Raw genomic sequence first — 27,627 nt, forward strand, 5'->3', positions numbered from 1 at the left:
TTGAAAAAGGAAAAAAAAGGAGTTGGCCATTTTAAGGGAAAAACCCAGCGCATACAGGTTTTTTTTTTTTTTTTTTTTTTTTCATCCAGACGGCTTCCCGCGCCCCCCCTGCAATGACATGGCGCCCCCCACAGTTTGGGAACCTCTGCAATAGCATAATTAATTAATGGGGTGTATATCATGAAAATCTTTTAAAAAGTAATAGGACAGATGGAGACAAAAAAAATGTATAAAAGTTCATTAAATGACTGCAATGCATTAAAGCTATTTTTAATGGTTTGAAGACAAAGTTTTTGTAGTTTTATATGATTAACATAAAGTCATAAGACGGTTTCAGTAATCAAACATTTGTTGCATCATCAATTTGATGCACAGCGTCTTGCTCTGAGATGGTTTGCTTGCCACCCCCACAGTGTTTCTTTGTTATGGCTACTGACGGCTCTGCTGCACGAATGACTGAGGCAGTCTTTGAGCCGTTGGTTTTTTTGCTGGTGCACAAATAATAAATCCTGAATAAACAGATGGAGCTCGTGTAACTAGAACCTGCTGCCTTTACCTCTGCCAACCTTCGATTCATGCCTGCCAAATACCTGCCGATACTATTCATAGCACTGACTGCCAGCTTAGCCAAGACTCACTCTCAAGGAACAGAAACTGGATTGTGTTTAGGGAAAACATATAAAATGAATGGTTCAAAAGATAACTTCAGAATTAGTTTAGGTTTTTTATTTATTATGACTTAACCCAATTCACAAAACTTTGGCCGATGTTAAAGCCTTGAAAAGGGAAGCCAGGCTACAATTTTGAGCTAAGACTAAACCTGTTCACACTTCAGATAAAGGGAAGAATAAAGGGAAGAAATATCAGAACTCATGGTGAGTCAGTTGAGCTGACCACTGAGCTTCAGAGCTGTTTAGCAGCCAATAGGACGATCAAATCCTGGCACATGACATTTGCCAGCTGTCTACTGACACAATCCAAATAATCACAGCCAAGTCTCTACCTGCTTTTGTGAAAAGAGGATGTCATTTACCTGAGCTAAAGTTTTCTAGATTTTCAAGTTAAAACTGGTGAGCTGTTTACAGTTTGAAGCCTCAGTGCTTTATTCTTGGCTGATTGTGTTTTTAAAAATTAAAGCTCCGACTTATGTTTGTGACCAGCTTTTGCCCTGAAAATGATTAAAATGGGAGGTAATGTCTCAATGTATTTATATTTTCAAATTCATGAGCACAGCGGTCAGAGACATTACATACACCATCCATACTCCTATCCATCCTGCTGCTCTCGCCTCTACATGTTTACAAGATTTATCTGCTAGCAGGTGATGCAACACACTGAGCACCTTTGTTTAGGTCACTGTCGCTCTGACGGGCTGTAATATTATCATGTTGATGTCAGTTGAGGACATAAAACATGAAATGGTTAGCTTTGTTGCTTTTGTTCACGTATTTTGTATAATTTTGCATTGCTCTTGATATGGATTACCTTTGCTAGATGTACTTCACTGATTCCAACCTGCTTTTATTTTATCATTTAACTTAAAACAGGAGATTTGGTAAAATTTAGTTTTTTTGACAGTGCAGAATAACTTGATGGTAAAATAAATTACATTCCATACTGTGTCAGATAAAGTTTAATCTTGAAAACTAAAGAGAATTGATCTGTGTGTGTGTATGTGTGTGTGTGCATATATATATTTGTCTGCCATGTATTCATGTGACAGGTGGGAAAAAGAAAACGTATCAAACTTTTTTTCTTTAAATTTTCATGTCAAACTTGTTACATAAGCAGAAAAAATTATGATCTTATATATAACATAATTTGATATGACATTGTACAGACTGTTAAAAAAGATCAAGACTTTTAATGAAGTATTCAATTCAAGATTTTTTTCTATATTTGATTATATTACAGTCTCAATTGAGTGAATTATAATTAGTTGTTTTATGCTTTTATGACTTGTTTCCTGAATCAACTTCATTATGTTTAGAACTAAATTACACTTATTGAACTTGAGTGGATAAATAATTAATGTATTTTAGTAGCTAAAACATTACATGTAATATATAAAGAATTATTTTCTAGGTATTAAGCTGCTTTGGATGGTTCCCATTGAAAATTAGTTAAAAAGGTCCATTAAATAAGTTCATAACAATACCAAGAATTAAATAACGAATAGCATATCCTCTAAAACTATTACTAATATTTCCCCACGTTGCTTGTTCAGTATTTTTGTCCACTAAAGGTTCAGTGTGCTGCCATTAATATTCTGCTGGTTTAGGGAGGTCAAAATCGAAAGCGTCACTTGTCATTGAATAAAACGCAAAGTGTCTCAAACTGCATCCACGGCTGTTTTTCTAGTGATTTTTCCTACATGTGAACTGAAATGTATTTACAGCTGGTGGTCCTGGTTGTTCACAGCAAGCAGAGCTATTTTGGCTTTCTGGTCAGCTGGGAAAACCCGGCTGTGGGAAGTGAACAAACGTCACTGTCCGCTCCTTCCTTGGCCTACATGTCCTCCCAATCTCCTTCAGGAGACGTACAACCCCGTTATCAGTCCTGGGTAGCGATTAGAGAACACGGTTTGTTAAGTAAGTGTGAGAACATGATGCTGGGGTGCCCAGCTGCAAATTAATGATCCAGCAAAGTGTGATGAGATTGTAATTTGACTCCTAATGAGAGCTAGCTTTTGCTCAGAGGCTCACTGTGGGATTGATTTGAGTGGATCTGTGGGAGTTTTCACATCATCCCAGATAGATTTTCAGCAAAGCAGCTGTATGGAGGAATGCAGACAAATTATATTTATTTCTGCACATCTGTTGCTGATTCTGCAAGGAATGCAGTTTGTTTTCATAATGGCAGCTTGTTCTATGAATGGCCATCAGTTCTAGCTGAACTTATTTACTGTTTCGCTTTCCTGCCACCTGTGGTAAATATGTGTAAGAGTAATCAAATAACCTCTTTTGCTGGAGGCTTGATGACTCCAACATGGCTCTTTTTTTAGCCCTCAGCTTTGGAGATTTTTTTATTTTTCTTTCCTACGATGCAGCTTTTTCACAGTCTATCCTTTTGGTTGTTTTCATCCTCTCTTTAGGTCAATATAATTCCCATCATTGCCAAAGCGGACACAATCTCCAAGAGCGAGCTTCATAAATTCAAAATCAAGATAATGAGTGAACTCGTGAGCAACGGTGTCCAGATCTATCAGTTCCCGACAGACGATGAAGCTGTTAGTGAGATCAACGCCTCCATGAACGTAAGTCACGTTTTGTTTTGCTTTACAGAAGTTGGATGGTAACATCTGGCAAATTCAGAGATTCTTTTAAGATTGGCATGAAATGTTACCTTAGTGGTGTCATTTTGCAAGCCAACATATTTTTATTTATTTATCTGCAGAGTGACACAGCAAAATGCTATTAGTTGTTACTATGATCCGAATGTATTTTTTTTTCTTTACACAAAAGTAGTAGGCGTAATAGTAGTAGGATAAATACAGAAAAAGGAAATGGATTGTATAAAAATATTTTTCCTACTTTCCTTCATTTATTTACCTGTGTTCCAAGTTGCCATGTCTGCCTTAAATCCATGATAAAATTAGATATTTTGGAACTGAGGCTTTGGGAAACTTGAGGGTTGTGCTGTATATTTTTGCTGCACTGCATACTGGAGCACCAGTTTCCACATTTAGCTGCAAATATCATTCAACAGATACGTGAGCCTTATATTTTCTATCATCTTTTAAAGGTAACTACAATTTCTGCTATGTTGTTTTCTTTCTATAATAAAATAATGCAAGTAAAACTAATCATTTTACTCCAAAAAACATAATTTTATGACTATATGAGAAAAAAAAAGTCACAAATAATTTCAATGTAATACTGCAAAAGTGTTGAAATAAAACTAGTGGAACTGATTTTCCTGGGAAGGTTTCCATTTTTATTTTAGTTTCTAAATGATGAGATGTTTTCAGTTTACCAACACTCACCCACTTATGTTCAGATGCACAAATGAGAGTGCATTTAATTCAGCGGTTTTATCCTCACTCTCCTGATCTATTTATAGTCCGTTGCATCAGTGCCCACGCCCACCATCTTGTCCCCCTTAGCTTCATCCCAGCTGGTTTCAGCTCGCCATCAAACTGTTGAGGAAGCATGTTGGGTCTGTTTTCCACACGGCCCCCCGCTGTCGGTCCCACAGAGACGCCGTGTCTAAAGGAACAATTAAAATACCTTCATCAGAGGCTTGTGTTTAAATTATCACCTCCAGTAAAGCTGATGCAAAAGATGTTGCATTCAGAAAACCATTTCTGTGGTGTAAATGAGGAAGAGCAAGGAGCATAAAATTGTAACATGGAAGATGTAGGCCGAGTTGGAACCCCCTGGTTATGTCTCTGGTTGCAGCTGGATCTTTTGATCTTTCTAACATTTATGGGCCTTTCTGCCTGTGCAGGCCCACCTGCCATTCGCTGTGGTCGGAAGCGTGGAAGAAGTCAAAGTGGGGAACAAAACAGTGAGGGCCAGACAGTATCCCTGGGGAGTGGTGCAAGGTAAGAGCTGCTCAGTCACAAGAAGGGTGTGTTTGTTTCACACAAGCAAACAGGATTGTGCTGAATGCTTGTCCTGTTGGAGATCATACGGATGGAGTACCAGACTAGGGTTGGTCTAAATACCAATGAGTTTAATTAACATTTCATTCATAGTTTCTTGAAGCAAAAGTTGACTAGATGCCTCAAACACCCAAAAACAACTAAACAAAAAACATTCACAATACCAACATTTATTTTTATTGTCTAGTTTTGTTTAAATTTGGGTTGTGCATTTCAGGTCAGGTCAGATTTGGTAGCTTTTCCCTGTAGTTATTTCCAGTCATGAAGTTATGAACTACGTAATACTTTAAAGGAATATTTTGTCTTCACCATTACAAAGAGTAGGTCAAATTGTTATATTCAAAATATTTCATAAGTTGTTTAACATTCTGATCAACCTTAAAGTAGATGTGAATCACCAGTAGGTGCAATTTATAGGAATTCCTAAGATTACAATTAACCAGTTTTTATTTTCTTTGCTGAGAAAATTAGTCACACTAAATGTTTTTTTTGTTGGTGAAAATGTTTTATTCTCTAATAAGAATATGATTATTGAATAAACGGATCAGGATGCTGTAGCTACTGGTAATATTGTGAAACACTGGATGTAAAATATTAGGACAACAGCGACTCGCATGTGTCCTGAAAAGAAATAAGTTCAGACATTTTGCAACTGTTTTGTAATATGTAGAATGAGTGTCACCATTTACTTGGTTTACATTTGTGAAATGTTAATTTGCTCATATTGCTGTGGCATTCTTGTCTTTTCATGGTAAAAGCAGAACCAAAATTTAAGATTTAGTAAGTACATTAAAAGTAAGTTTTTGAGTTTACACTCAAACTCAAACTTTTTCTTTTTCTTTTTTTATACATTTGGCCAAGGTAAAGCAATAGATTCTTACTGGAACTTAAATAATCTTAGCATTTTCCTTTTTTATCCCTTGTTCATTTGTCTATTTTTCAAAATATCTTCGTCTTTGTTCAAAGACTAAGCAACTTTAACATTGAGTTCTGCTTTAGCTGTGTGTTTTTTAGTGTCTAGTTGCAGTTGAGCACATATCTGTGTCAACGGTGATAAACTGCCTGTGGCAAAGTGTGAACTGCACACTTTGTTGGCCGATTTATTTCTACTCGCCCTGTTAATGTTCCACGTGTGATTTCCTGTGTGGGAAAATGTAGTGAAAGGGCAGAAGGGTAAATGGCTTCCTTTATGAAGTTGCTAATATTTGCTGGTATCTGTTAGTTTTCGATCTGTATGGCTTTCTGTGTGTCTGTGGCTTTTTACCTGGAACATGTTTTTATAGAGATGTCACCTCTAGTGTCTGCTTTCTTGGGAGTTTTCTTCTTCCACTCCTCATTCCTCAGTGTTTGTCAGTGCTGGTAAACAGTTTAATTTAATAACGTGACAGAGATGCACAGTGAGAATGTTACTGCTCATGTGGGAGCGCCTCTCAGGAACTGGCTCCCTCCTCTCCTCCTCGGTTTACTGCTCTCTCTGGCTGAACCCCTCTTCCCATTATGCTCTGACCATTCTCATTCTCCAACCCTCAGAGGATGCTCGCTGGTTATTTATGAAGCTTTTTGTGTTCTTCCTGGGGGACAGATTTTGTTTGTTCTGGAGTCACAACAAAGCAACAGCTCAGGAACAGATTAACAGCAGTTGAAAACGGCCTACTTTCACTTTTAAGCTGGACATTTTCTACATTTACGATGTTGGAAAGTATGAATCTCAGTTAAAAGGTGGCTAATAAACTTTTATTTACCCTTAATTTGGCCTTTAACAGTTGTTTAGCTAAGAAGCTAATGACACTTTGTAGAAAGCAATTAGGTTAGATTTTTGTTTTTCTGCCACTATTCATCCATTTCTGCTGAGCATGAAACGGCTAAATTCAAAGTGATATAAGATTCACTTTTTTGTATTTTTCTGAAAAATGTATCACATTTATTTAATTATTATTCTTTGAACACATTTTTAGGCGAATGTAAAGCCAGGAGGTGAAGAACAGCAGGCCTCTGTTTTCTCTCTGTTGGCTGAAATGAGGAGCTCCATCAGAGAAAACCCTTAGTTCATGCCAGATGTCATATAGATTGGTTGTGTAGCCTCTTGAAAAGAGCCATGAGAAATTTCCATCTCCTTGAAGAGACAGAGGAAGGACTGTGCTGTGACAAAAACAGAGTAATTGTAGGGAGCTCGGTGAGTGTGTGCTTGTCTTCCCTCAGGATCTCATGGCTCCGTTATCTCTGTGCTTCCTGACTTGTGTGACATGGGACAGAGCTCTGGTATTTCTGCTCTGAAGCCTGATGGTCGAGTGTTTGTTATGCTGCAAAAACATTTCCAAGTGCTTTGTGTGAAAATGGATGTCTGGAAGCAACACATGCATGCAAAGAATGCATTTCATTCTCAGTCATCATGTTGCAATGCTGTCGGGTTGGGAATGTCAGACAGTTGATATTTGGGTTATAGACGTTTAAAATGCATTTAATGACATGAACATTATGAGTACTTAGATGTTCTTGATTCACCGGAACCCCATTTATTCAGAAACACTCCAATAAACTCTCTTATACCATTAGGTTAAAAATGAACGTCTACTTTTGATGATCATAAATTTCTTATTCAGTTTTGGGTTTCTAATTATTTTAAATCATTCTTTCTCCAGTGCAGTCTTATTATTAAACTGGAACTATTATTCTTGATTGTTCAACAGGATTTGGGGTGTAAGTTTAAATTACAAACATATATAGACCCTCATTAATATGCTCCAGAAGCTTTTGTAGCTTTCAGGAAGATCCTGTAAACTATAAACTGGATTGTTGACCTTCTTCTTCTTCTTTTTATAATAATAAATGGTAGTGCTCAAATAATAACTTTGCCTACAAACTATTCTTCATTAAATCCAAACAGCTCAACCTTTTTCTCCTCTGATGCAGCAAACTTTATTCAAATGTCAAAATGTAGATATTTTTTTAATTTATTTTTTATTCCTTAGTTAACACTCTCTGTCTTGGTGTTGATGTAAAGTCGTCTCGGTTTGAGGTTTGGGGTTTCTGCTCCAGCAGTTTTAAGTTCAGTTCAGCTTTGAATTTGGTGCTTTCTAGGTTTTTCTTGATCATCCTAACTAGGATCTGTTCTGGATAAAAACTTTGGTCAGATGGGTAAAAAAATTGGACTGAATGGGATGTTTCAACAGAATGTTCCCAAACACACATTACAATTATTATCTTTTTTTTTTAAACAAGTAACACTACAACCTCAGTGCTGTTTAAAATCTGAGTCTGTGCCTGGAAACCAACCAGTTTAAATGAGCCTCACTAAAGTCATCATTAAAAGGCCAGGATTAGATTATTTCCTGTATTTTGTAGCTTCTGTTATCAGACCAGTCAGGCGGCTTGCTGCACCAGGACACACCTCAGTTAAAAGTTTTCCCTACTTCTGATTACTTGAATTGTTGAAATGTTCCATGATCCAAAAAATTTGGCTCAAGTGGCATTTGTAACTCCAGAATCTGAGAGTCACAGCGGTCGAATCGTTCATAATTTAAGTGTAGTCGTTTCATTGTATCGTTTCCATGTAGTTACTGGGGCAACACTGGTTCCTGTGACTGCGGAGAAAAAAATCACATGCATTTATCAGCTTGTTAGTGAAGGCGCAGTGTGGATTCTCTGTTCAGCTTTTTCAGACTGAATATTAATTAGACCAAATGAAAACAAAACGCAATCAAATATATTATTATTTGCATTTTAAAAATCGATGGTTAAAAATAGGACAGGATTTTATTTTATTTTTTTTTACCCCAACAGTTGAAATGACAGACGATGTGAATTGTAGCCCAGCCTCTCCTCAGGATGCCTGCTGGCACCAGGATTCAGCCTCTCCGCTGTCAGCAGATTTCCTTGCTCTGCTCCCTGCGGGCTGAGCTCTGCCGTCAGTCACAGGGTTGGGCTTTCTCTCAGCAGGAGGCCAGAACAGGGAGGAGATTAGGAACCCAATGAGCAGGCAGCTCCTGAACTGAACGCACTGGTTTCTTTTTTTTACCACGCTTCTCCTGATGGGTTATTAGGCGTCTTCTTAAAGATGTTTTAAAAATAAATGTAGAGTTTCTGGGATTGTTTATTTGCTCTCTTTTGCCTTGACTAATATGGAAATTTTATTCTGCTTAGCTGATATGTTTGAGTTGTCATTTTTCACCAGTCAGGCTGCTTTGAAAGTCACATGGTGGTTTTTGCATTTTAAAGTCTTGCAGCCTGTTGTGGCATTTAAACACCCGCCTTCCCCTACCCCCTCGCTGCCATGTGTGGGGTCATGACCCGTGTAGTCCATGTACTTTCAGTCTGCACATGCCCCTTGGGTAAAGATGGGATTGTAGTTTGATTTCAATTCAACAAAGCTTTGTAGATTTTCCTCTTACTTACGGAGCTAAAAGCAGGCATTTGATGGTCCCAAAAACCTCAGAAGTTGTTTTTTCTTGTCCACCTTGTGGGTCTGTTGGGATTCTTTTCATGGACCTTTACAAAAATGGGAACATTAAATTTTATTCCATGAAATGTCTGAAATATTTTCCTTTTGAAATAAATGCTTTCTGCCACTTAATATGTGGTTCCTCTGCTCTCACACAGTGTCCATGTTTTTTATAAGCTGAGCTCAAACTAACAGAAGGAGGCGACTTCTCCAGAACTGTTCATATCGTTTGGCTTCAGCAGAACAGAAATGATTCCTAGAGCAGCATAAACACCTCTTTGTCTGTCAGTCAGGAAACACGTCCTGCTGTTTTCCTGAAGTAATCTGACTCGGAGCAACTCACTAAGACTTAAACATTAAACGGTTATTAGTTTTGGCTTGAAATCAAAACTTGGTGCTTTATAAAAGATTTTATGTTCCCTGAAATTTTCCACTTTCTTTGTAAAGCTATAAATATTAATGAATTCTGAGATGTTAGGGGACTGCCCAATAGAAAAGATGTTTTATAAATAAATGTTTATTTGGCCTGTTGCCTTTAAAAGAATCCTAAATGGTGAATAGAATCAACCTTTTACTTCACATTATGAAGATCACATTAACAGTTTTTGGAGTAGGCTTCCAAGAATTAAATATATTAAAATATTACACCATCTCCACTTGGAGACCTGGCGGTGGCAGCATCATGCTGTGGGGATGTTTTTCCTCAGGCATGGAGGGGAATCTGGTCAGAGCTGATGGGAATGTGGTTGGAGTTGAACAAAAAGATGTCTAGGAATAAAATCTGTTTTAATGCCAGTTCAGCTTGAGCTTTTTGTTGTTTTTTTAAAGAATAGACATGAATTTCAGTATCTATATGTGTGAAGCTGATGGTGACATGCAGCAGCCTGCAGCTATAAACACAGATGCGTCCCACACTTTCTAGATTTTTATTTGACAGAAAGTTTGAAAACCGTTTCTCCTCTTCCGTCCACTTAGCAGTCATTATAACCGTGGCCTGTTAGTTGATGAACACCTAATAAAGTTTATTGTTCTCACAACAAAGTTTGAACGAGTTCAGTATAAATATTTTTATTGTAGTAATGATGATATAGAGGAGGATTTATGGGGATTTGATTTGAAAAGTGAGCAACACTGCAAATTTCAGATCTAATTATAATGTGTGTTTGTTTTCTCTTTTAGTTGAGAACGAGAGCCACTGTGACTTTGTAAAACTCCGAGAGATGCTGATCCGGGTCAACATGGAGGATCTGAGGGAGCAGACGCACGCCCGCCACTACGAGCTGTACCGGCGCTGCAAACTGGAGGAGATGGGCTTTAAAGACACAGACCCAGACAGCCAGCCCTTTAGGTAGACTGAGAACCTCACTCAGTCCACTGGGATGGACAGAGTGCAGAACCACACAACTGCTCAAATGCCAACGTCAGAAAACAATCTCTATTGTTTGGCAACAATAACTTTCTCTATTTTTAACTCTTTTCTGTCTCGTTTCATTCCTGCAGTCTTCAAGAAACATACGAAGCCAAGAGGAAAGAGTTCTTAGGGGATCTGCAACGTAAAGAAGAAGAAATGAGGCAAATGTTCGTAAACAAAGTAAAAGAAACCGAAGCAGAACTCAAAGAAAAGGAACGAGAGGTAAGTGAGAAATAAGTTGCTTCACATGATCTGGACCTTCAGTTTTCCTTAGAATCATCTGACAGTTCCTGTTTTAACCATTTTCACCGACCAGCAGCAAAGATAGAAATATAATATCCCATGATGTAGATTATGATGACAAATTTTAGTTAAGACAGCTAAGAAAACTCAGAGCTGGTCTTGTTAACCGACAGAACAGCAAAAGTTCTGGGTAATGGCAGCTCAGCTCAAACTTCCTAACAATTAAGAAATAAAAATATTCTTTAGTTAGTATCTCATCCACAAGTTTGATTTAGGTGCGAATGTTTTTGAAGTTGGGATTGGGTTTAGTTTTTGTGATCATTTGCCACCAGCCTCTACCAAGGCAGCCTTACTGTTTTAAACCGGAGATCATGATCTGAAACAAACTGTAAGAAGTTTTTCCTTTCTCCACGCTCCACCTCTTCTCTGGTTTTTCTTTTGATAGAATCAGCCGTGGTTCTTTGCTCGTTGGCCTCGCTGGTGTATGAACATTCATTCATGGATATTGTTTCAGAGTTCTATAGTAACATCAATTTCCCAGGATGTTGAACACTGCAGGCTGTATTAGAATAAAGTTGAACGTTTATACAAAATGCTGTGTTGACATTTTTAGGGTCAGATCATTCCGTTCATTTCAGATGTGGATTTAAATCTAGAAGTATTTACGGTGCCATAGATGATGTTTGAAATTTGGATAAACATCTCCAAAATGAAATACCTTTACTTTTTGCTAATATTGTTTGCCATTTTACTTGTGCTTTGGCTTATATAGTGCACTATTCTGAACATGATTTGTAAAATTACTTTTTTGCACTTCTGTCTACAATATGATCACTTTTGGCAGAGTGTCGATTTAGAAACTTGCAGAGAGTTTTCAATGTCATGTTGTATTCTTCATAAACATTTTGTTAAAGTTTTGGTGTAATATGAGAGTGAAAAAAAGCATTTATTGTGTCCTGAAAAACAGAAAAATGTGCACACAGTTATCTGACAGGTTTGGTGGACTGAGTTTTATTTTAGAGGAGCTGAACTCATCAGATGCTTGTGGGATAATTAGCACACCACAGTGAGGGGGTTGTCAAATACTAAAAGAAGATATGAATTTAAAGCATGTACTTTGTGGATAGTGGCTCCAATTTTATTATTTATTTTTTGAAGATATCCATCCATTCATCCTTTGGTCTCTCAATATGCTGGTCTGGTTGTTAATTCATCTGTTTTTTGATGCATTTGGTGATTCCTTCCAGTCATTCTCTGGTTATGGCAGCATCCATGTTAAGGCCTGACTACTGCAGAGATATTGAGCCTGAATTCACAGTGATTCATCACTTTTGATAATAATAAATTTGGAGTCTGGAAAAGTCAGAACATTTGATACGAAGCTGGAGAAGAATGAACCAATGTAGAGTTAAATACAGAACTGAAGTTTAATGCAGAACAGTTACCTGTGTGGGGTAAAGCTTTGTCTAGTTTAGTTTTAATATTTTTTAGCACATTAACTTCCTCCACAACAGTGAGAGAGAAGTTGCAGTTGCTGAATCTACAATAAAACAAGAAACGAGAACAGAAATCTGAAACTTTTTTAGAGACACAAAAAATTTGGTTGCAATTTCTTTCACCTTTAACTTAAAAGGTTTTATTTCACATAAACTTGTGATCCACATTTGAATATTAAATGTAGCCATGACACATACAAATGCAAGCTTTTGTTTTTGTTTCGGCTCAGCTCCATGAAAAGTTTGAGCAGCTGAAGCGGATGCACCAGGATGAGAAGAGGAAGGTGGAGGAGAAGCGGAAGGAGCTGGAGGACGAGATGAATGCCTTCAACAGGAGGAAGGTGGCATGTGAGACGCTCTCATCTCAACCCCTCAAGAAAGACAAGGACAAGAAAAAGTAAGGCAGTCCTTCCTCTTAATCACCCACTTCCTGTATTCTTCTTCTAATAACAGGACGCTTCGTTTTCCAAGCCTCCTAATTTCTTTCAGCAACTCTTCTTCCTTCCATTGTGTGCCTCAGAGTTGAAACGCTGTCCGCTGGTAGATGTGCTGCAGTTTTTCTTTCTTATTTTGCTGTTTAACTCTTACTTCGAAGCAGGAAGTGCACATTCTGCCATGTCCAGCAGCAAACCCTTTCATTAATGACTTTGTGAAGGAGTGAGCTCTGCTGTTGTGGAATCATCTCCAAAACATAAAGCACTTTAGCGTTTTTTTAAGGACCTGGCAAGTGTGAAGGAAACGTCTTCCCTTTTTTTTCTTCCCAAGTTGAACGTTTCCTGTGCTTTCACTCTTTCCTTTCGTTTCGCTCTAATTATTCAGGATACTCGGGGTGGAGGCAGTCGGCGCGCCCTCAGGCAGCAAAAAGCTCTGAAAACTGATGCAGTGTTTAGCCAAGAAACAGCTACACTTGTTCAAATTACAGATGTGCTAGTGCAGTTCAAGTGCCGCACATTTTTATTTCAAACTACTTTCAGTTCACACTCACAACAATAACTATTGTAAAGTGGATTTAAAGTAACATTATATAGTAAACACAAATCAATCAGTCTCATAAGTGATTTTTTTCAGAGAGCTGCATACAACTCACTAAATAAATATATAAAATATAATAAATTGTGAGATGTTGCTCTCAGAAGACCAAAACGTGTCAGACATCAGCAGTGACCCGTCTATGAAGAAGCTCCATTATTGAATTTTGTATTACTCATCTATTTCCATAATCATAATCAAGGAATCTTGAAAATTTAAACACATATTATTAAATTTAATCCAGGCCTTTCCTGGTCTGTTCAGTTTTTCCACTTGTTCGCACAAAATGTGTTGCTTAAAAGTGCCTGCTTCCAGAAAAAGGCTTCTTTCCCCCCACCCTCCCCAAATTTACCCAAATCAAGGACCAATTATAGCTTCATGTTTATAGTTCCAGTGAAATATTTCCACTAAATTTACACTTAAGATGAGCTACCAGTAGTTCATGTTAATTAATGGGAAGCATTAATTATACTGATTGTCACTGCAAAGCATTTCCACCCTGTTAACCTTTTTAATCACATCAACTGCAGTTTTATGTAGCCGAATACTCAGTAAAGATGTTTTCATTTCCATATGTTTATGCTCTAATTGAGAAAGTAACTTAAGTTTGAAACTGGATAATTTTGCCTATTTACACTATGATTTTAATTAGTCGCTTTTAAAGCCTCTACAAAGATGTTGATCAAAATTCTGAATTTGTCGGCTGATGAAATAATCCGTTGCGACATCTCTGCTGGTATTTTGACTTTACTTGGCTATATTATAGTAAGAAAAGTCAAAAGTGACAGATTTGATTTGCTGTAGACAGAGAAGAGATTGAGATATTCATTTATAATTTTTGATTGCTGAGGCATAAGTCTTTGGTTCTGATTATGTTTAAAGGGAGAGGAGCCCAGTTATCAATAACAGGTTGCAGCAGAAAAGGTAACATTTGTACTTAACAGCTTAAATTGTGTGTGCCCACAAACCTCATCTTTCTTTCACTTCCTGTTTAATGGCTTCAGGGAGAGCTGTGCTCAGTTCAAGTTCCTCACGTAAAAAACAATCCAAAGTTTTAAAACATTAACCCCGCTCATAAGTGTTCATTTGAAAGTGTCCATGCACAAACTGAATTAACAAAGTGTATAAAAACACATGAAATCAGTGGGTTTTTTGTCAACTTCTCACCGTTTCGCATATTTTAGTGAATATCTCCATTAACAGAAAGTTGCAGGATGTTTGTCTTGCAAATAAATTTGGGTAATTGTTTCGAGAATTAACAAGTTTCAACTAAAGCTACTTTTTAGCTACTTTTTCTTCAGCTGGTTATTATTCGTTTCTGTGTGGTTTGAATTGTGAAAGTTTAAAAGTAGAGAAGTGGCTCCCTCTTGTGGCTGCTCATGCACACTGTCTGTGGCCTTATGAAACAAGCCAGTCTTCCATTTTGTGGATTTGTTAAAGTTCTTCCTAATCTTCTCAGATTAAATTCCTCAAATTAAATGTGGCATTTTATAACAGAGGTGATTGAACAGGCGAGCTTTATTTATTTTACCCCCTATCACTAACGCTTGATTTTTATTTTTATTTTGCTCCAACTTCTATTTTTCACTGTTTTTATTTAAAATTTCAACAACCCAGTCAGCCATTGATTCACTTTATTTTCTTTATTGTTTCATTGTTTTTCAGTTAATTTTTGAGGCGCAGCACACCCATCCACACACGACCATGGATTTGTCCTCCATCACCATAGCAACGACCACATCTGTGTTTTTTTTTGTTTGTTTGTTTGTTTTTCTTTGTCTTGTTTTGACATTCCATCTTGACATTGTGCACATGGACCAAAGACACTGAGGATGATGATGATGGTGAAGCCACAGGAGAGAAAAAGAGTGAAAGATGGTGAGAGAGAGAAATATTCACGTCCATCAGTGGCCATCTCATTGATTCAGGATCTTTCTATGTGATCTTTGGACTTTTTTTTTAAATAAATATCTGTTTATTTTAATTTCTTTGTTGTTTTAAATATTTTCTGTATCTTTTCTTTCCTCATTAGCCATCCAAACTGATTAAATCTTGTCAAGCATTGTCATTTCGTGGTACTACAATTTTGGAAATATGGGCAAAATATGTATTTAAAGAAAATATAAAATATAAGGGACACCCAGTTTTTATAGGCCTGACGTTCAAATCGAAGATTAAAAGGTCCTCAACTTTTTAAAAAATGTATGAGCCATTTAAAATATTCAGAGGTAATTTGTCTTTTTGTAACCCTGAGGAATTAGTTTAGTATAATCAGTCCCTCATTAGTGAATAATACATTAAAATCTTAGCGTGTCAAGCAATAACTGAGTACCTGCATTTAGAGGTACTGACAACATGTAGTCCTACGTCTTAAAATCTATGCAATATTCTAATGCTGTAAGTCAGTTAATGTATGTGAATATTTTCTCGAGCTTACCAAGCTTCCAGTAATATGCAAATGTGTACTAATTTTTAATATGATTAATGAATCTGATGTAAGAAGCCCATAAGAGGGTGTACATTATTTGTGAGTGACTTAACTATATTGTAAACCTTGCGTGATCATTTTGTTACGCCAGTGGAATCACGACTATGAAGCCAGTAAACATTTAAGCCTCAACTCGCTGTAGGAGAGTTTACGCTCAGACATGGAGAAGAGAGCAGCTGTATTTACTGTCTGTTGATGCAAATAAATGCAAACCCTCCCTCCGAAATGTGAAGCCTCTCTGTGCTCTGATTTGTTTGTCTGCTTTTGCTCCTGGGAGATGAGGACGGTGGTGAAACACGGGCAGGTAAAGACGCACTCATCGTGTCTGCAGCCTAAACAGCTGTCAGATGGAGGCGATTTGGAACTGAAGCAGCTGCACTGTTTGCTCAGTGTGTTGCTGTTTCTAAGTCAACACTGTGTTAGACTCTGTGGTTTCTCTGTTTGCTAAAGGTGGAGTGCAGTAGTGAAAAGGAGAAGTACAGTGCCTTGACAAACTGAGTGTGTTTTGTCACTTATTTCACTGTATGTTCTACATTTATAATGGTTTTTTCAGATAAGTCTGAAATACATGGCATGCATTTGTATTCAATTTGTAAAACCATCTGTAGGTTTCTGTCAGCGTTGCACATCTAAAGAATGACACTTTTGCCCATTCTTTGCAAAGTAGCTCTAGCTCATTTTGTGAACATCAATTTTAAGATCTTGCCACAGATTCTCTATTACATTGTAGCTTGAACTTTAACTGGACATTAATGTGCTTTGAATTAAATAGTCTCTTGTTGCTCCAGGGTATATTTAAGGACTTTGTCCTGCTAAATGGTGAACCTTTACCCCATTTTAAGACTAGAAGGTTTTTACTTCTGTGTTCCCATAAATCCTGCCCAGTTTCCTTGTGCTTTTAGGCATGGTGCTTCCACCACCATTTGTCTCGTTGACTGCAAAACTATTCTGCAGTTTCAAGATCCTCTCCCATTAGGAATAAAAATGTGCCTTGCTATTCATTTTTATCAGCATGATCTGTAAAACCAATTTTTAAGTGCTTGATTTTGTGTGAAGATCTTTTTCAGTTTTAGAAACTCTGGGATATCTCTGATTCGCTCTGTGTCTCCACCTGGAGTACTTCAGTAATTCTTTAAAACAGACTGAGGAAGTCGCACCACAGTAATACAGATTCTCTGTTTATGCGAATCCCTTACCAAGTCTATTATTATTCTGTGCACCACCTGCAGGGCTGACTGGATCTCTTCCAGCAGCACAATATGTTCGCAGCTCTACGTCGTGTCCTTTAAAGCACCAGGACACTGTGCTAACAAAGCTGAGTGATAATCACTGACGTTATACAGCAGCTGCTGCTTTCTGCTGCCATGACGCGTTTCATGGTTCACTGCAAAATGGAAAGTTAATCCCAGGTGAAGCCACATCTACGTGTTTCAGACAATTAACTTGATAAAATACCTTAAGGAAAAAAAAAATTAAATACCTTAAGAAAAGCTCTAAAACTTTTTAAACTTTCTGATTACTTTGTAAAGGACTGTTTTTTTTAAACTTATTGTAAAGGGAATCATAAGAACTTTTTTGATTTTTATTATAACAGTCATGGGGGCTGGTGGCTAAACCCCAGTTCATAATCAATCCAATAACTTTTAAAGCAGCATTTGGTCAGTAAAAAGGAGAAGCAGGAAAAAAAAAATAGGTTTGGCCTTAAATAGTTTATCACTTACTGTATGTCTATTCACTAGTGCAGCCAGTCTTTTTTATTACAGAGTATTGTAATTTAATATGGCTGTACACACAGAGCTCTGATTTATACATTCCTATTCTGCTGTAAAGGGCTGACAGTTTGACAGTGTTTTGTTGGACTCATTTTGATCATCTCCAGTTTGAAAGTTTAATTTACTTAAACTGGTCAGCCCTGAAATTAAATAATTTAAACTATTTAAAATTTCTGAAGAACATTTAAACTTTGGAATTAGATAAAGTCCATTAGATAAAGTCAGTAAATTTGCAATTGTTGAAGATTAAAAGTGTCATTCGTGCAAAAACCATCACTACTCTGAACCTGCTACTTTAACTTCCTGCAGCAGCCAGCTGTGCTGCAGTTCTAATGCTAGCTTATAAGTGAACTTGGAAAAAGCTGATATCTGGAATCCAATGTCACTTTTTCTGTCTCATAGCATAGAAGCTAACATTTTTATTTCAATTTGCTGATGAAAACAAAAACTAGTTCAGAATGGAAACATTTATAGAAAAATGGAGTGAAATCCCCCATTGAGGAATTGCCAAACTCTTAAGTATTAAGAAACTGACTAAATATTAATCATAAATTACACCATAACTGTACCATTAGTTATATTACTTTAAATAGGACCATTCCATTCCTGAACACCGGCTGGGAGGAATCAATTGAGTTTGATTTTCTTCAGATTTATACGATGGTGCTAGCATGTAAGCCCTTTCAACCCACTTCCATTCTTTGAGATCGACAAACCAAACATTTGACCCTTCTAATTTTTAAGTTGTAGTTTATTTGTGGTAAAAAAAAAAACAAAAAAACTGTATGATATAGCTGCCTTAGCACACAAATAAAAATATGAAACATCTTTAAGGTTTAGAAAACAGAAATTAGTTCACATTGCAGACATTATTGCTGTGAGTATTCAGTGTCTTTGAGCTTCAGAGCTTTGGCAGTGGAGACACGATGTGCATTCAGAAACATAAGATGTTGCTCAAATGGCTGCATTTTTCATCATACTTTGATAAAGTAAAGCTCATGGCACTGGCTAATCTCTGCCTGATTAAATCAAAACATGTCGCCTTGATCCCAAACTTCAGTCTCGCATTACTTGTGCTCTCACACTGAATGCACTTACAAAATACTGAAAATAAAATACCATAAGATTAATCCCCTTTTGTCAATCTAGTGTTGAACTAATCTCCCAAAAGGTGCTCATATTTGATATGCAATAACAGTTACATGAAGGAAATGCATGTTGCAGCATAAAATACTAAAAAATTTTTTGCATAATTTAGTAAAACAAAGTAAAGCTTATGAGCAAAAGGTTGCGTTTGTAAATAAGGTAAATAAAACATGTTAAGAACAAGTAAGTTTTATATATACACAAAACTAAGGCTGGAAAAATATACTTGCAAAAAGTTTAACTTTATCTTAAAGTGCTTCGTGGCTCTGGAGAGAAACCTGAGCACCAAGATACCTCACATTAAAAACCTAAACAGGATTAAGACAAAACTGAAAATAAAACTCCTTACATCTAACGTATTGAAACAGTTCAGCTGATGAGCAAAAACAAACCTCTCTGAAGAGAAACATTTCCGTTTCTTTACAGTTGAGCTTATTAAATTCTCCTTAGTTGTCACAGCAAAATAAGAGTGAGCTGGTACCCGAATCCACATTCAATGTGGCTGAACATAAAAGCAGAAGAGGAGCTAAAACTAAATAGCTTGTAAATCAATAACCTCTGGAATCATGAAGCCTATTAAAAGCTGGATTGTGACTGATGTCCTGCTAGTTGCCAGCAGGGTGCAGCGGCGGGCAGGGAGACACACCTTTCTGCTCAAATTCAAACATCTCCTCGATATCACTCTCCTCGTTATACAAACGCCTGAAACCGTCATAGTAGTCATCCAAATCCGCTTGCTCACTGGCGCCACGCCCACTTCTGGCCGCCGTGTGGCGCTGCGAGGGGCTCCAGACCTGCTGCTGCTGCTTCTCCTGGATCTGGGAGCTGTCCAGGATGTACACAGCGTTGGCGGGCAGAGAGAACTCCATGCTGTGTAGAAACTCGTCTACAATCTCTTTGCAGTGGATGAACTCGGCACTGTCAACCTGGGAGGAGCAACACGACTGGATCAGGTTGAATGACGGCTCGGAGGTGATTTCTAAGCGGCATCATGCGTGGGTTTTTATTTTTCAATAATTTAATTGGCTTCAAAGAAATAAAATACTAGGCTTCTATGCCTCCATTTAATAAACTTAACTATTTTTCTGGGTTAATTACAGAGGGTGGAGCTGCAGAGGAGGCTGTTTTAACCATATATTTCATTTTGTTTTGTTGTTTTTTAAACAGGAAAGAACATCTCTTCCATCTGGATGCACCAAATTGTGCCTCCTTATAAAAGATGAGCAGCAGACCTGCACATTATTTGACAACAATACTGTTAAATATTGCGATAAAAGGCGTGACGTACGGGTCCGTTTTTCTTTTCCTTTCATTACATGTGATTCCTGCACTCTGGGGCCTTTGGCATTTTGGACAATGTCTTTTGTAACCAGTTTCAGCATCCACTGACATGAGACTGTTTAACTGGCTCGACATTAAAAACGCACTTGCAGTGCATTAAATAATTTCACTCCAAACAGTTCTTTGCAATATTAATATTGCGATTACGATACATTTGGGATTTATTGTACGGCCCCAATGGCAGAACCATCTGCTATTATTAGCACCTGTGGTAATGATGTGCAAAAATGGCTTTTATTCTAATAGCATAATTTTATAAAAATGTTTTAGAAAAATCCAGCCTTTAGATTTTATTATGATGGAAACAAAACATCTACATTGAATTTTCTACCAAGTCTTTCACAGCACGTATGACGTAAATGATGCCAATTTCTCTTATCCTTCCCTTCCTTTAAAATGGGAAAGACAGGTGAACATGATGTCAAATGACGTAAATATGTGTTAATCTTTAAAAGATAAAGCAAGAAAATAGCAACTTGGCTAAATTGTCCCAAATCTACTGCTGTGGCACTCTACAAAGTAAAGACAATTGTCATTAAATTAAATAGAGGGCGCTCCATTTCCTTAACTTCAATAAAAAATAAAGCTAAAGTGTTTCTAAAACACTGAATTTCCTACAAATTGAAGTGTCAGATTCTGCACTATTAATTATTTTATAATTTAATCAAGTTTTTCTGAAACTCAGCTCAATATTTAAACACATTCCCGAGAGCGGCAACGATTTACACCATGGATTAATCTCCCAGTGGGCCTCAGCTGCTCTCTTACCTGCGCTTTTTTCAGTAGGTCGGTGAAGACAGAGAACCAGTCCGGAGTGAGCGCCTCCAGCTCCAAAGTGATGATGGCCAAGGCCAGCGTGGAGCCCTTGAACTGCCAGAGCTGGTGGCAGGCCATACAGTGCTGCACCTGCCTGGTCCACAACGCCGCCTGGAAGCCTGAGGGGGGCGTCTTCTGATGCCCGGGCTTCACAGGGATTGCACCGGCAATCGCCCCGGAGTCCGAACCGAGACCAAAGGACGGAGCCAGGTGGGGATGGCCGGAGACGAGGAGGGCATGGAACTGGGAGCAACGAGGAGAAACAAGGCCAAAATGTTAGCATTATGCCACTTTCAGTCCTTTTGCCACCTCATTTTGTTTATTACTTTAAAAACCCTTTGATCCAGTCAGCCTAATCTTAAATCTCCTGTCGGTTTACAGTTGGGGATTTCGTAGTCCTCCCAAATTGTTTGTAGAGGTTCAGTCCGGAAACTGTTCACCGCGCCCCTTCAGAAACCTCCCATTCTGTCTCAAGGCCATCCTGTTTGTTTTGTGTTGTCTGTGCAGTGCTTCTCTGTGTTTGCGATTGTGTGCAGACAGTATAAAACCTAACCTTGTTGGGATCATAGTGTAAAAAGAAAATTCTCCATTTGCTCAGTGAGTCACAAAGAGCTTGGGTAACATTTCTTTCAAGCAAAAGGATTGGAACTCATTTGGTTTACAAGAGAGTTTTTGTTTATCTCATATCCTGTCTTTCCTTTACTTATACATTCATGTTGTGCTATAGTTTGTCTCTAGCAGAAATAAGCCATGTTTTTAAGAGAAAGTGGAGTTGCACTGGGAGGTAAATTCAGTATCGTGCCAAATGAAATGAAGCTGAACTATCTGAAAATCCTCCATTTCTGATTAAATATAAACATTTTCGATAGATTTGGCTTTACAAGATTCATCCACCATTCAGCTGAACGGACCTCTGATTTTATTTAGATGCACATCAACTTTAATGGCGAATCTGTGAATCTCTGTAAATTTATCCCTATCAACATGTCATGGTGGAGAGTCTGTGACAAATCGCTGTTTTGTAGATAAAAGAAAATAACTGTTCAGTATTTAAAAAGGGAATGCAAAGTAATTTCTTCAGGGCAGATGTTTACAGTATTGATGTGAAATATTTAAAGTAAAAGTTATTTAAAATATATTTATTTAAAGTAAAAGAAAAAAAATCTTTATTTTATTATAGTTTTGTTATGTTATGGCTCTTTATTTTAGAAGTCCTGGATTTTGTATTACCCACAATAACTCAAATTCAGATCCTGATAATGTAACAGAGGGGGTTTGGAGTTTGGGAGATGGTTCCGCTTCTCGATGAAAGGTTTTACGGTTTGTGGCTTTATGGAAAAATATGAGAGTTTGCAGACAAATCCAGCGTTAGTGCTGAAGGAATGCAGGTTTTCCCTGTTGGAGAATGAGACTGAAACTAACTGGGAATGACGAGGTTGATTTTGCAGAAGATGGTAATCAAGATTTTTTTATCAAAAGGAGTCATCTCATTGTAGCACAGTGTGGTTACAAACTGGCATGTGTTCATACAGCATTCAGCATTGGGCTCAAAGCTGTTTCACTCTCTGGGTGATTTAAGGTGCCTTGCAGAAGTATTCATATCACTTGAACTTCAACGTATGTTATTGGGATTCTATGTGACTGCATATGAGGAAATGACTACTTTCAATGTAAAGTCTAATAGTGAAGATGGAGGAAACTTATGGGTTGCAGTTACAGCTGTAACTATAGTATGCATCTACCAACTTTGCAAATCTGACATTTCTGCCTGTTCTTCTTTGCTAAACAGTCTAAGACCAGCCGGTTTGGTGTCTAGCTAAAAATGAACAAATAGATTTAGTGTTGGACTGAATTGGCCGTAATTTAGGTTTTATTCACAGTTTCAGGTCTGTTGAAGCCTCCAGCTGGTTTTTTTCTAGAATTGGCCTGTATTATTCAGTTTTAATTTCCCTTCCCCCACTGAAGAAAAAAAGCAGCCCACACCCAGCATGATGCTGCCACCTCTATGTTTCACAGTTTAGACAGTATGTTGAGGCTGGTGTTCAGGGTTAGATAGTGGTTTGCATGTAAATAACGTGTTTGAGAGTTTAGGTGTAAAATGTACTTTTATTAGTTCTTTAGTTATTAATTATTGATTCTGTTGATCAATACATGCAATCCAGAAAAACAATATAAAGTTCAAGGGTAACACTTTATTTGAAGGGGGGTGAATAAGACTGTCATGACACTGTCATAAACATGACATAACACCTGTCATGAACATCAATAAGTCTTCATGAATATTTATGACTGTTGTCATAAAGCGTCATTTGGTAAATTATGACACTTTTAATACAAGGTTGACATTATTCAAAATGTCTTTGTTATGACAACTTGACATTAACCAAGAAATCATTACTGATATAAATTTGTTCTAAAAGTATTAATGATTGCACTTTAAAAATTAGGTAACCATAAGATTAAAAGTGTCATAATTTACCGAATGAAGCTTTATGACAACAGTCAAATATTCATGAAGGCTTATTCATGTTCATGACAGGTGTTATGTTATGTTTATGACAGTGTCATGACAGTCTTATTCACCCCCCTTCAAATAAAGTGTTACCAGTTCAAGTAATAAGGACACTTTTGCAAGGCTCTGCCTTTATCTTGAACTCAAAGTAAGAAGTTGTGCTCACTGTTAACTATCTTCAGATTAATTCTGTTTAACCTTAAAAGCCTTATGAATACAGCAGCAGGCCCAGGTGTGTTTGTATGTTGGTAACTCAATCAGTGGGTTCTGTGTTGGGCAATGATTTTTAGATGATGGTGTACAGATCCAAGCTGTAGACCTAAAAAAGTAAACTCAGTAAAACCACACTATGTTGTAAACTGCAGTGTTTGTGCTGCTTGAGGTCTGAAAGCCCAGGCAACATCAGCTCATCCAACCTGCCATCTGGTGGCAACAGGGTTTATGTTTCCACATTATGGCTGCAGAAAAGTCAGAAGTGCCTTGGCCCAATGCGCAGCATGCATGCTTTGTTGGTAGCTTGCAAATGCACTCTTGAAATTTGGAACAAATTGTTTTGCTGCATCTATTTGGTATTAAAAGAATACACCGTTTCTGCAAGAAGCTGTTATTGTGTCAGAAAACAGATTTGCTGGTTTTTTATACCAACAAGTGTTTGCTTTTGCGACCGATACAATTAAAACCCGTTTTTACTTGAAGTTATAATTCATCAGAAGATGGGAAATCTAACAATCTCCCATCAGATTTTCTGACTTGAAGTTTGCATATCAATCAGAACTAGAAATGTAGTTTGTAATTCTAATCACAGGCACATGAAGTCCAGTTAAATAAATGCACAATGTAACCCAGGACCAACCCTTAAATGTGGAACAGAGAATCTTGAAGCATGATGGTTTGCAATGTCTGCTTTTTGTACTGCTTGTGTTTCACTGTAAGACAACAAGTAACTGAGATGCTGAGGTCTAATGGGAAAAAAAGAACTGTTAATTAATCTGCTGTTCTGTAAACTCACGATGTGAATGAAGTCGACCGGTGTCGCCGTGTACAGATCCCAGTGCAGCTTGTCCAGAATGATCCGCTCCATGCGAAGAATCTCCGCTGTCGAAAAGTTGCATCCACTCCGCACCACCAGGTCTTTAACAGAACCAATAACCTGTTGCAAACAGATACCAACAGAAGCCAAATAAACATATTGTTTTGAAAATGTGTGAAGTGTTTCTGTGTGTCTATGAAAGAGGCTACCTCGTCTTCCTCGTTGATTTTGGCAGCCAGGACCAGGGAGGTAAAAGCGATGCATTTTAGATATTTTCTCTGAGCCTTGGGGAAAAGAAAAGTGTTCATCTGGCTGTAGCTGATGCCAAATGTGAAAATAATTGGGCAAAAACAAAATGTACGACCCCGTACACAAGGCTGCAGCCATTTACCTTGACAGTGGACAGCAGGCGGTTAAGGACACACACTCCCAGTGCAAAAGTTTCTGGACAGAAGTGAAACAGCCGGTTCATTTCTCCAATCCAAACAATCATTTGCTGGTGTTGGGACAAGGAGATGTCAGCACCCTGCCAGATAAAGAAAGGACAAGTGTTGATCATTAACTGACAGGAAGGGAAAGATTGGTCGCCATGACAATGGCCAGATATCATGCATTCTTTCACATGCAGTAAAAAGAAAAGGCAACAAAAAACTAAAAGTGCAGCCTTGGTATAGCAGAAGTAAAGGGAATGCTCTTGAAAAGCAAATGGAAAGAAAACAAAGTCAAATCACCCAAACAATGAGTTCTTACAATAGTAATTGCTGGCTTTTTTACTTGTAACTTCATCATTTATTCACAAATTGTACATGTCCACCTCTGGTTTTCATGTTTGCTTATTTAAATACTATATTGTTACAATTTTTGATTGTTTTAAACTTTAAAAATTGATAAATCCATGCTGTACATGTACAACAAAAAATGTCAGATTGATAATTATGTGGTAATTTATTGCCACCAGTTAAATTTTTAATCCACTAGTTTTTTGAGCTGAGATTGTTGACAAATTCATCTTCCTGACTGAACTAAATCTGTATCAACACACTGCTAGTAATGGCTGGTGTTCAGTAAGCCTAACAGGACGTCGGCCTCCAAGTCACATTCTCCTTAAGGCCCCTAACATCCTTGGGCTGATCTTGCTGACTGGAACTAAAATTCAGTTCCTTGCATGTCTCAACCAGAAACAATTGGATCTTTCCCAAATCCCTCCTAATTATTAGCTCACCTGAATGCATCCGTCTTTGAAGAGCGGGACCTTCCACAGACGAGCCTCTCTGAGCAGAGCAGCCTCCAGCAGGCCGAGTAGCCGGCGGCTCTCTGCAACCACCGGGTTCTTCATCCCCTCCACAGCACAGGCCAGCCTGCACCCAGCGCTCACACACCTGACAAACATTTGCTTACAGTGAACACAACCCTGTCCATGGTTAAATAAAGAGTCATATTTTTTATGGCAACGGTAATTAATGCAAGAAATGAATTTTCAAATTGTGTTAGTTTTCATATAAACATTAATAATTTATGAAATACTTAAATGATTTGAATTACTACATTAAATTATATTCTAAAATTCTATGAAAAAAAAATAATTTAATAAATCTGCTACAATCAAACAGGAGGCTCTGCAGAGCCAACTGTCTGACAGGCAGCATCATTTTTAGATATGCACATTAAATAAATAAATAGTAAAATTACCAGTCGAGCTTTGCACTTTGTGAAAAATAGAAACACTCATATTCATTTAACTTAATGAATTTGTTATTTTAGCTGTCTGTATAATTAAACTATTGTGCAATTTGATTAAAATGTTTAATAATTTTATAGATGAATGCATTTATTTACTACAATAATTTCCGATTTTATTTAAATTATAAAGATTTAACACCTGATTATATATTGAACTGATGTACTTTTGGCCTCCAGCAAATCTCTACAACACCAAAAGCATTACTACATCCATTGTCTGAGCTGCACTTTTCTTTCCACGTAAACATTGATTTTAATGCAGTTTACAAACGTAAGAACTGAGAGCTGACTCTTTGGAAGAATCATTGTGTATTTATATGTTCCATTATTGTAAAAAATTGTGTAAATATAAATTGTTAACTCTTCAAAACATCAACGTATGCAGCAGGAAATAATATGAGCGCTTACTTTGTTCAAAAACAACGCCATTTTCAGACTCTGCAGGCAGACATGAAACGATGAAGCAACATTAAAACCCACATTTAAGGGACAAAATTAACTTAAATGCATCACAACGCGACTGAATTCTGGCGGAATAATGAAGTGCAGCTGCTGCAACTTCCTGCACAGTTACTCCTGCAAACAAAAGCATTTAGTTTCCTGTTATTTAGTTGCACTCAGACAGTCTTACCTCTTTGATTTCAGAAGCAGGCAGTGTCTTGGACGGCGGTTGCATTTATACGGTATTTTTTTTAATCAATCCATATTCACCGAAGACAACAAACCAGCAGTCAACAACAGTGAGATGGATCTGTTCGGGAAAATAATCTCGGAACAAAATGTATCTCGGAGAGCAGCTGCATTATATCTTTATAATAACAAAAGAAAAACAAAGAATAAAAGCGCAATAAAGTTTCACAAAGCAGATGATACAAATAAAGAAAGGGAAAATTTAAAAAAAAGAGCGCAAAAGAGGCAGGAAGCGAAGATCAGGAAGGATTGGGGACAAGCTGTGTTTTGAACGCTGCAGACTCCACCCCCTTATGACGTCTCGTGAGCAGATCTGTGTTAGTGGGTCAGACGTGCGGGGCTTCACGCACAAAATGGTCGAGCTTTGTCTGGAAATGGAAGATCTCAGCAGTCTGTGCTTCTTTTGAAGCTGTTTGTTCAGATGCTGTTTTACGGATAAACGCTGTTGTGACGCAGGCTGCGCGCAGCGGCTGTTCTTCCTGTCAGAAAACCCAAACACTAAAAACTTGTTCTTAATCATTTGCAATTGTTTAGGTTGGCATGACCTTTTCACAGCCATGGAAACAAAGAAGTCAACAATTTCACCATATCACAACATGCAAAACACATAATCTGTTTCTTTTGAAGTTCTGAAATTATTTAATCTTAAGAGTATGAAGATGGCTGATAGTTTCCTTTCTCATTATTCATTAAACAAAGATGTTGCTGTGATGCACCTAAAAATATACCACCACAGTATTTTTTTTCATATATGTAATTTTTAAATATGTTAATGTAAAATTAATTATATTTCCTAAAAAATTAAACTACATTTTATTTGCAGCCTGGCATGTTAATCTGCCTGCATTTATCGTGCTTTCCTGAAGTGG

The 27,627-nt window shown here is 37.5% G+C and overlaps 2 protein-coding genes across 3 annotated transcripts in view; one reads left to right on the forward strand and one right to left on the reverse strand.

Moving 5' to 3' along the window:
* Positions 1–24,501, forward strand: part of septin8a (septin 8a) — a 51,942-nt gene extending 27,441 nt beyond the window's left edge. Inside the window, exons 5-11 of one of the 2 annotated variants that reach the window (XM_015034422.1) lie at positions 3,095–3,256; positions 4,450–4,546; positions 10,224–10,392; positions 10,545–10,677; positions 12,425–12,591; positions 20,754–22,970; positions 23,401–24,501. In XM_015034422.1, coding sequence (XP_014889908.1) covers positions 3,095–3,256; positions 4,450–4,546; positions 10,224–10,392; positions 10,545–10,677; positions 12,425–12,591; positions 20,754–20,925 — 900 coding nt within the window. In that variant the 3' untranslated portion in view covers positions 20,926–22,970; positions 23,401–24,501. Of the gene's footprint in view, positions 1–3,094; positions 3,257–4,449; positions 4,547–10,223; positions 10,393–10,544; positions 10,678–12,424; positions 12,592–14,888; positions 15,938–20,753; positions 22,971–23,400 lie in introns of those variants that run through there. The other variant, XM_015034423.1, reaches the window with a different exon arrangement.
* Positions 23,913–27,074, reverse strand: ccni2 (cyclin I family, member 2). Its single transcript, XM_015034425.1, has 5 exons — positions 26,700–27,074; positions 25,551–25,707; positions 24,720–24,854; positions 24,538–24,612; positions 23,913–24,448 (listed from the first exon to the last, which is right to left on the reverse strand). The coding sequence occupies exons 2-5, from the start codon at positions 25,662–25,664 to the stop codon at positions 24,119–24,121; spliced, it is 654 nt and encodes a 217-aa protein (XP_014889911.1). The 5' UTR covers positions 25,665–25,707; positions 26,700–27,074; the 3' UTR covers positions 23,913–24,118.
* Positions 27,075–27,627: the final 553 nt, after the last annotated feature.

Source organism: Poecilia latipinna, unplaced genomic scaffold (genome assembly GCF_001443285.1).
Source record: "Poecilia latipinna isolate Pla-1442-1.1 unplaced genomic scaffold, P_latipinna-1.0 Scaffold298, whole genome shotgun sequence".
Lineage (NCBI taxonomy): Eukaryota > Metazoa > Chordata > Actinopteri > Cyprinodontiformes > Poeciliidae > Poecilia > Poecilia latipinna.

Bases quoted from the DNA above. Each gene is read 5' to 3' on its own strand.
- ccni2 (XM_015034425.1), bottom strand. From the start codon at position 25,664: ATGAAGAACCCGGTGGTTGCAGAGAGCCGCCGGCTACTCGGCCTGCTG. The intron at 24,613-24,719 runs GTAAATGGCTGC...CTTTTCCCCAAG, and splicing joins GCCTGCTGTCCACTGTCAAG to GCTCAGAGAAAATATCTAAA. The intron at 24,449-24,537 runs GTAGCCTCTTTC...TGTTTGCAACAG, and splicing joins AAATCAACGAGGAAGACGAG to GTTATTGGTTCTGTTAAAGA.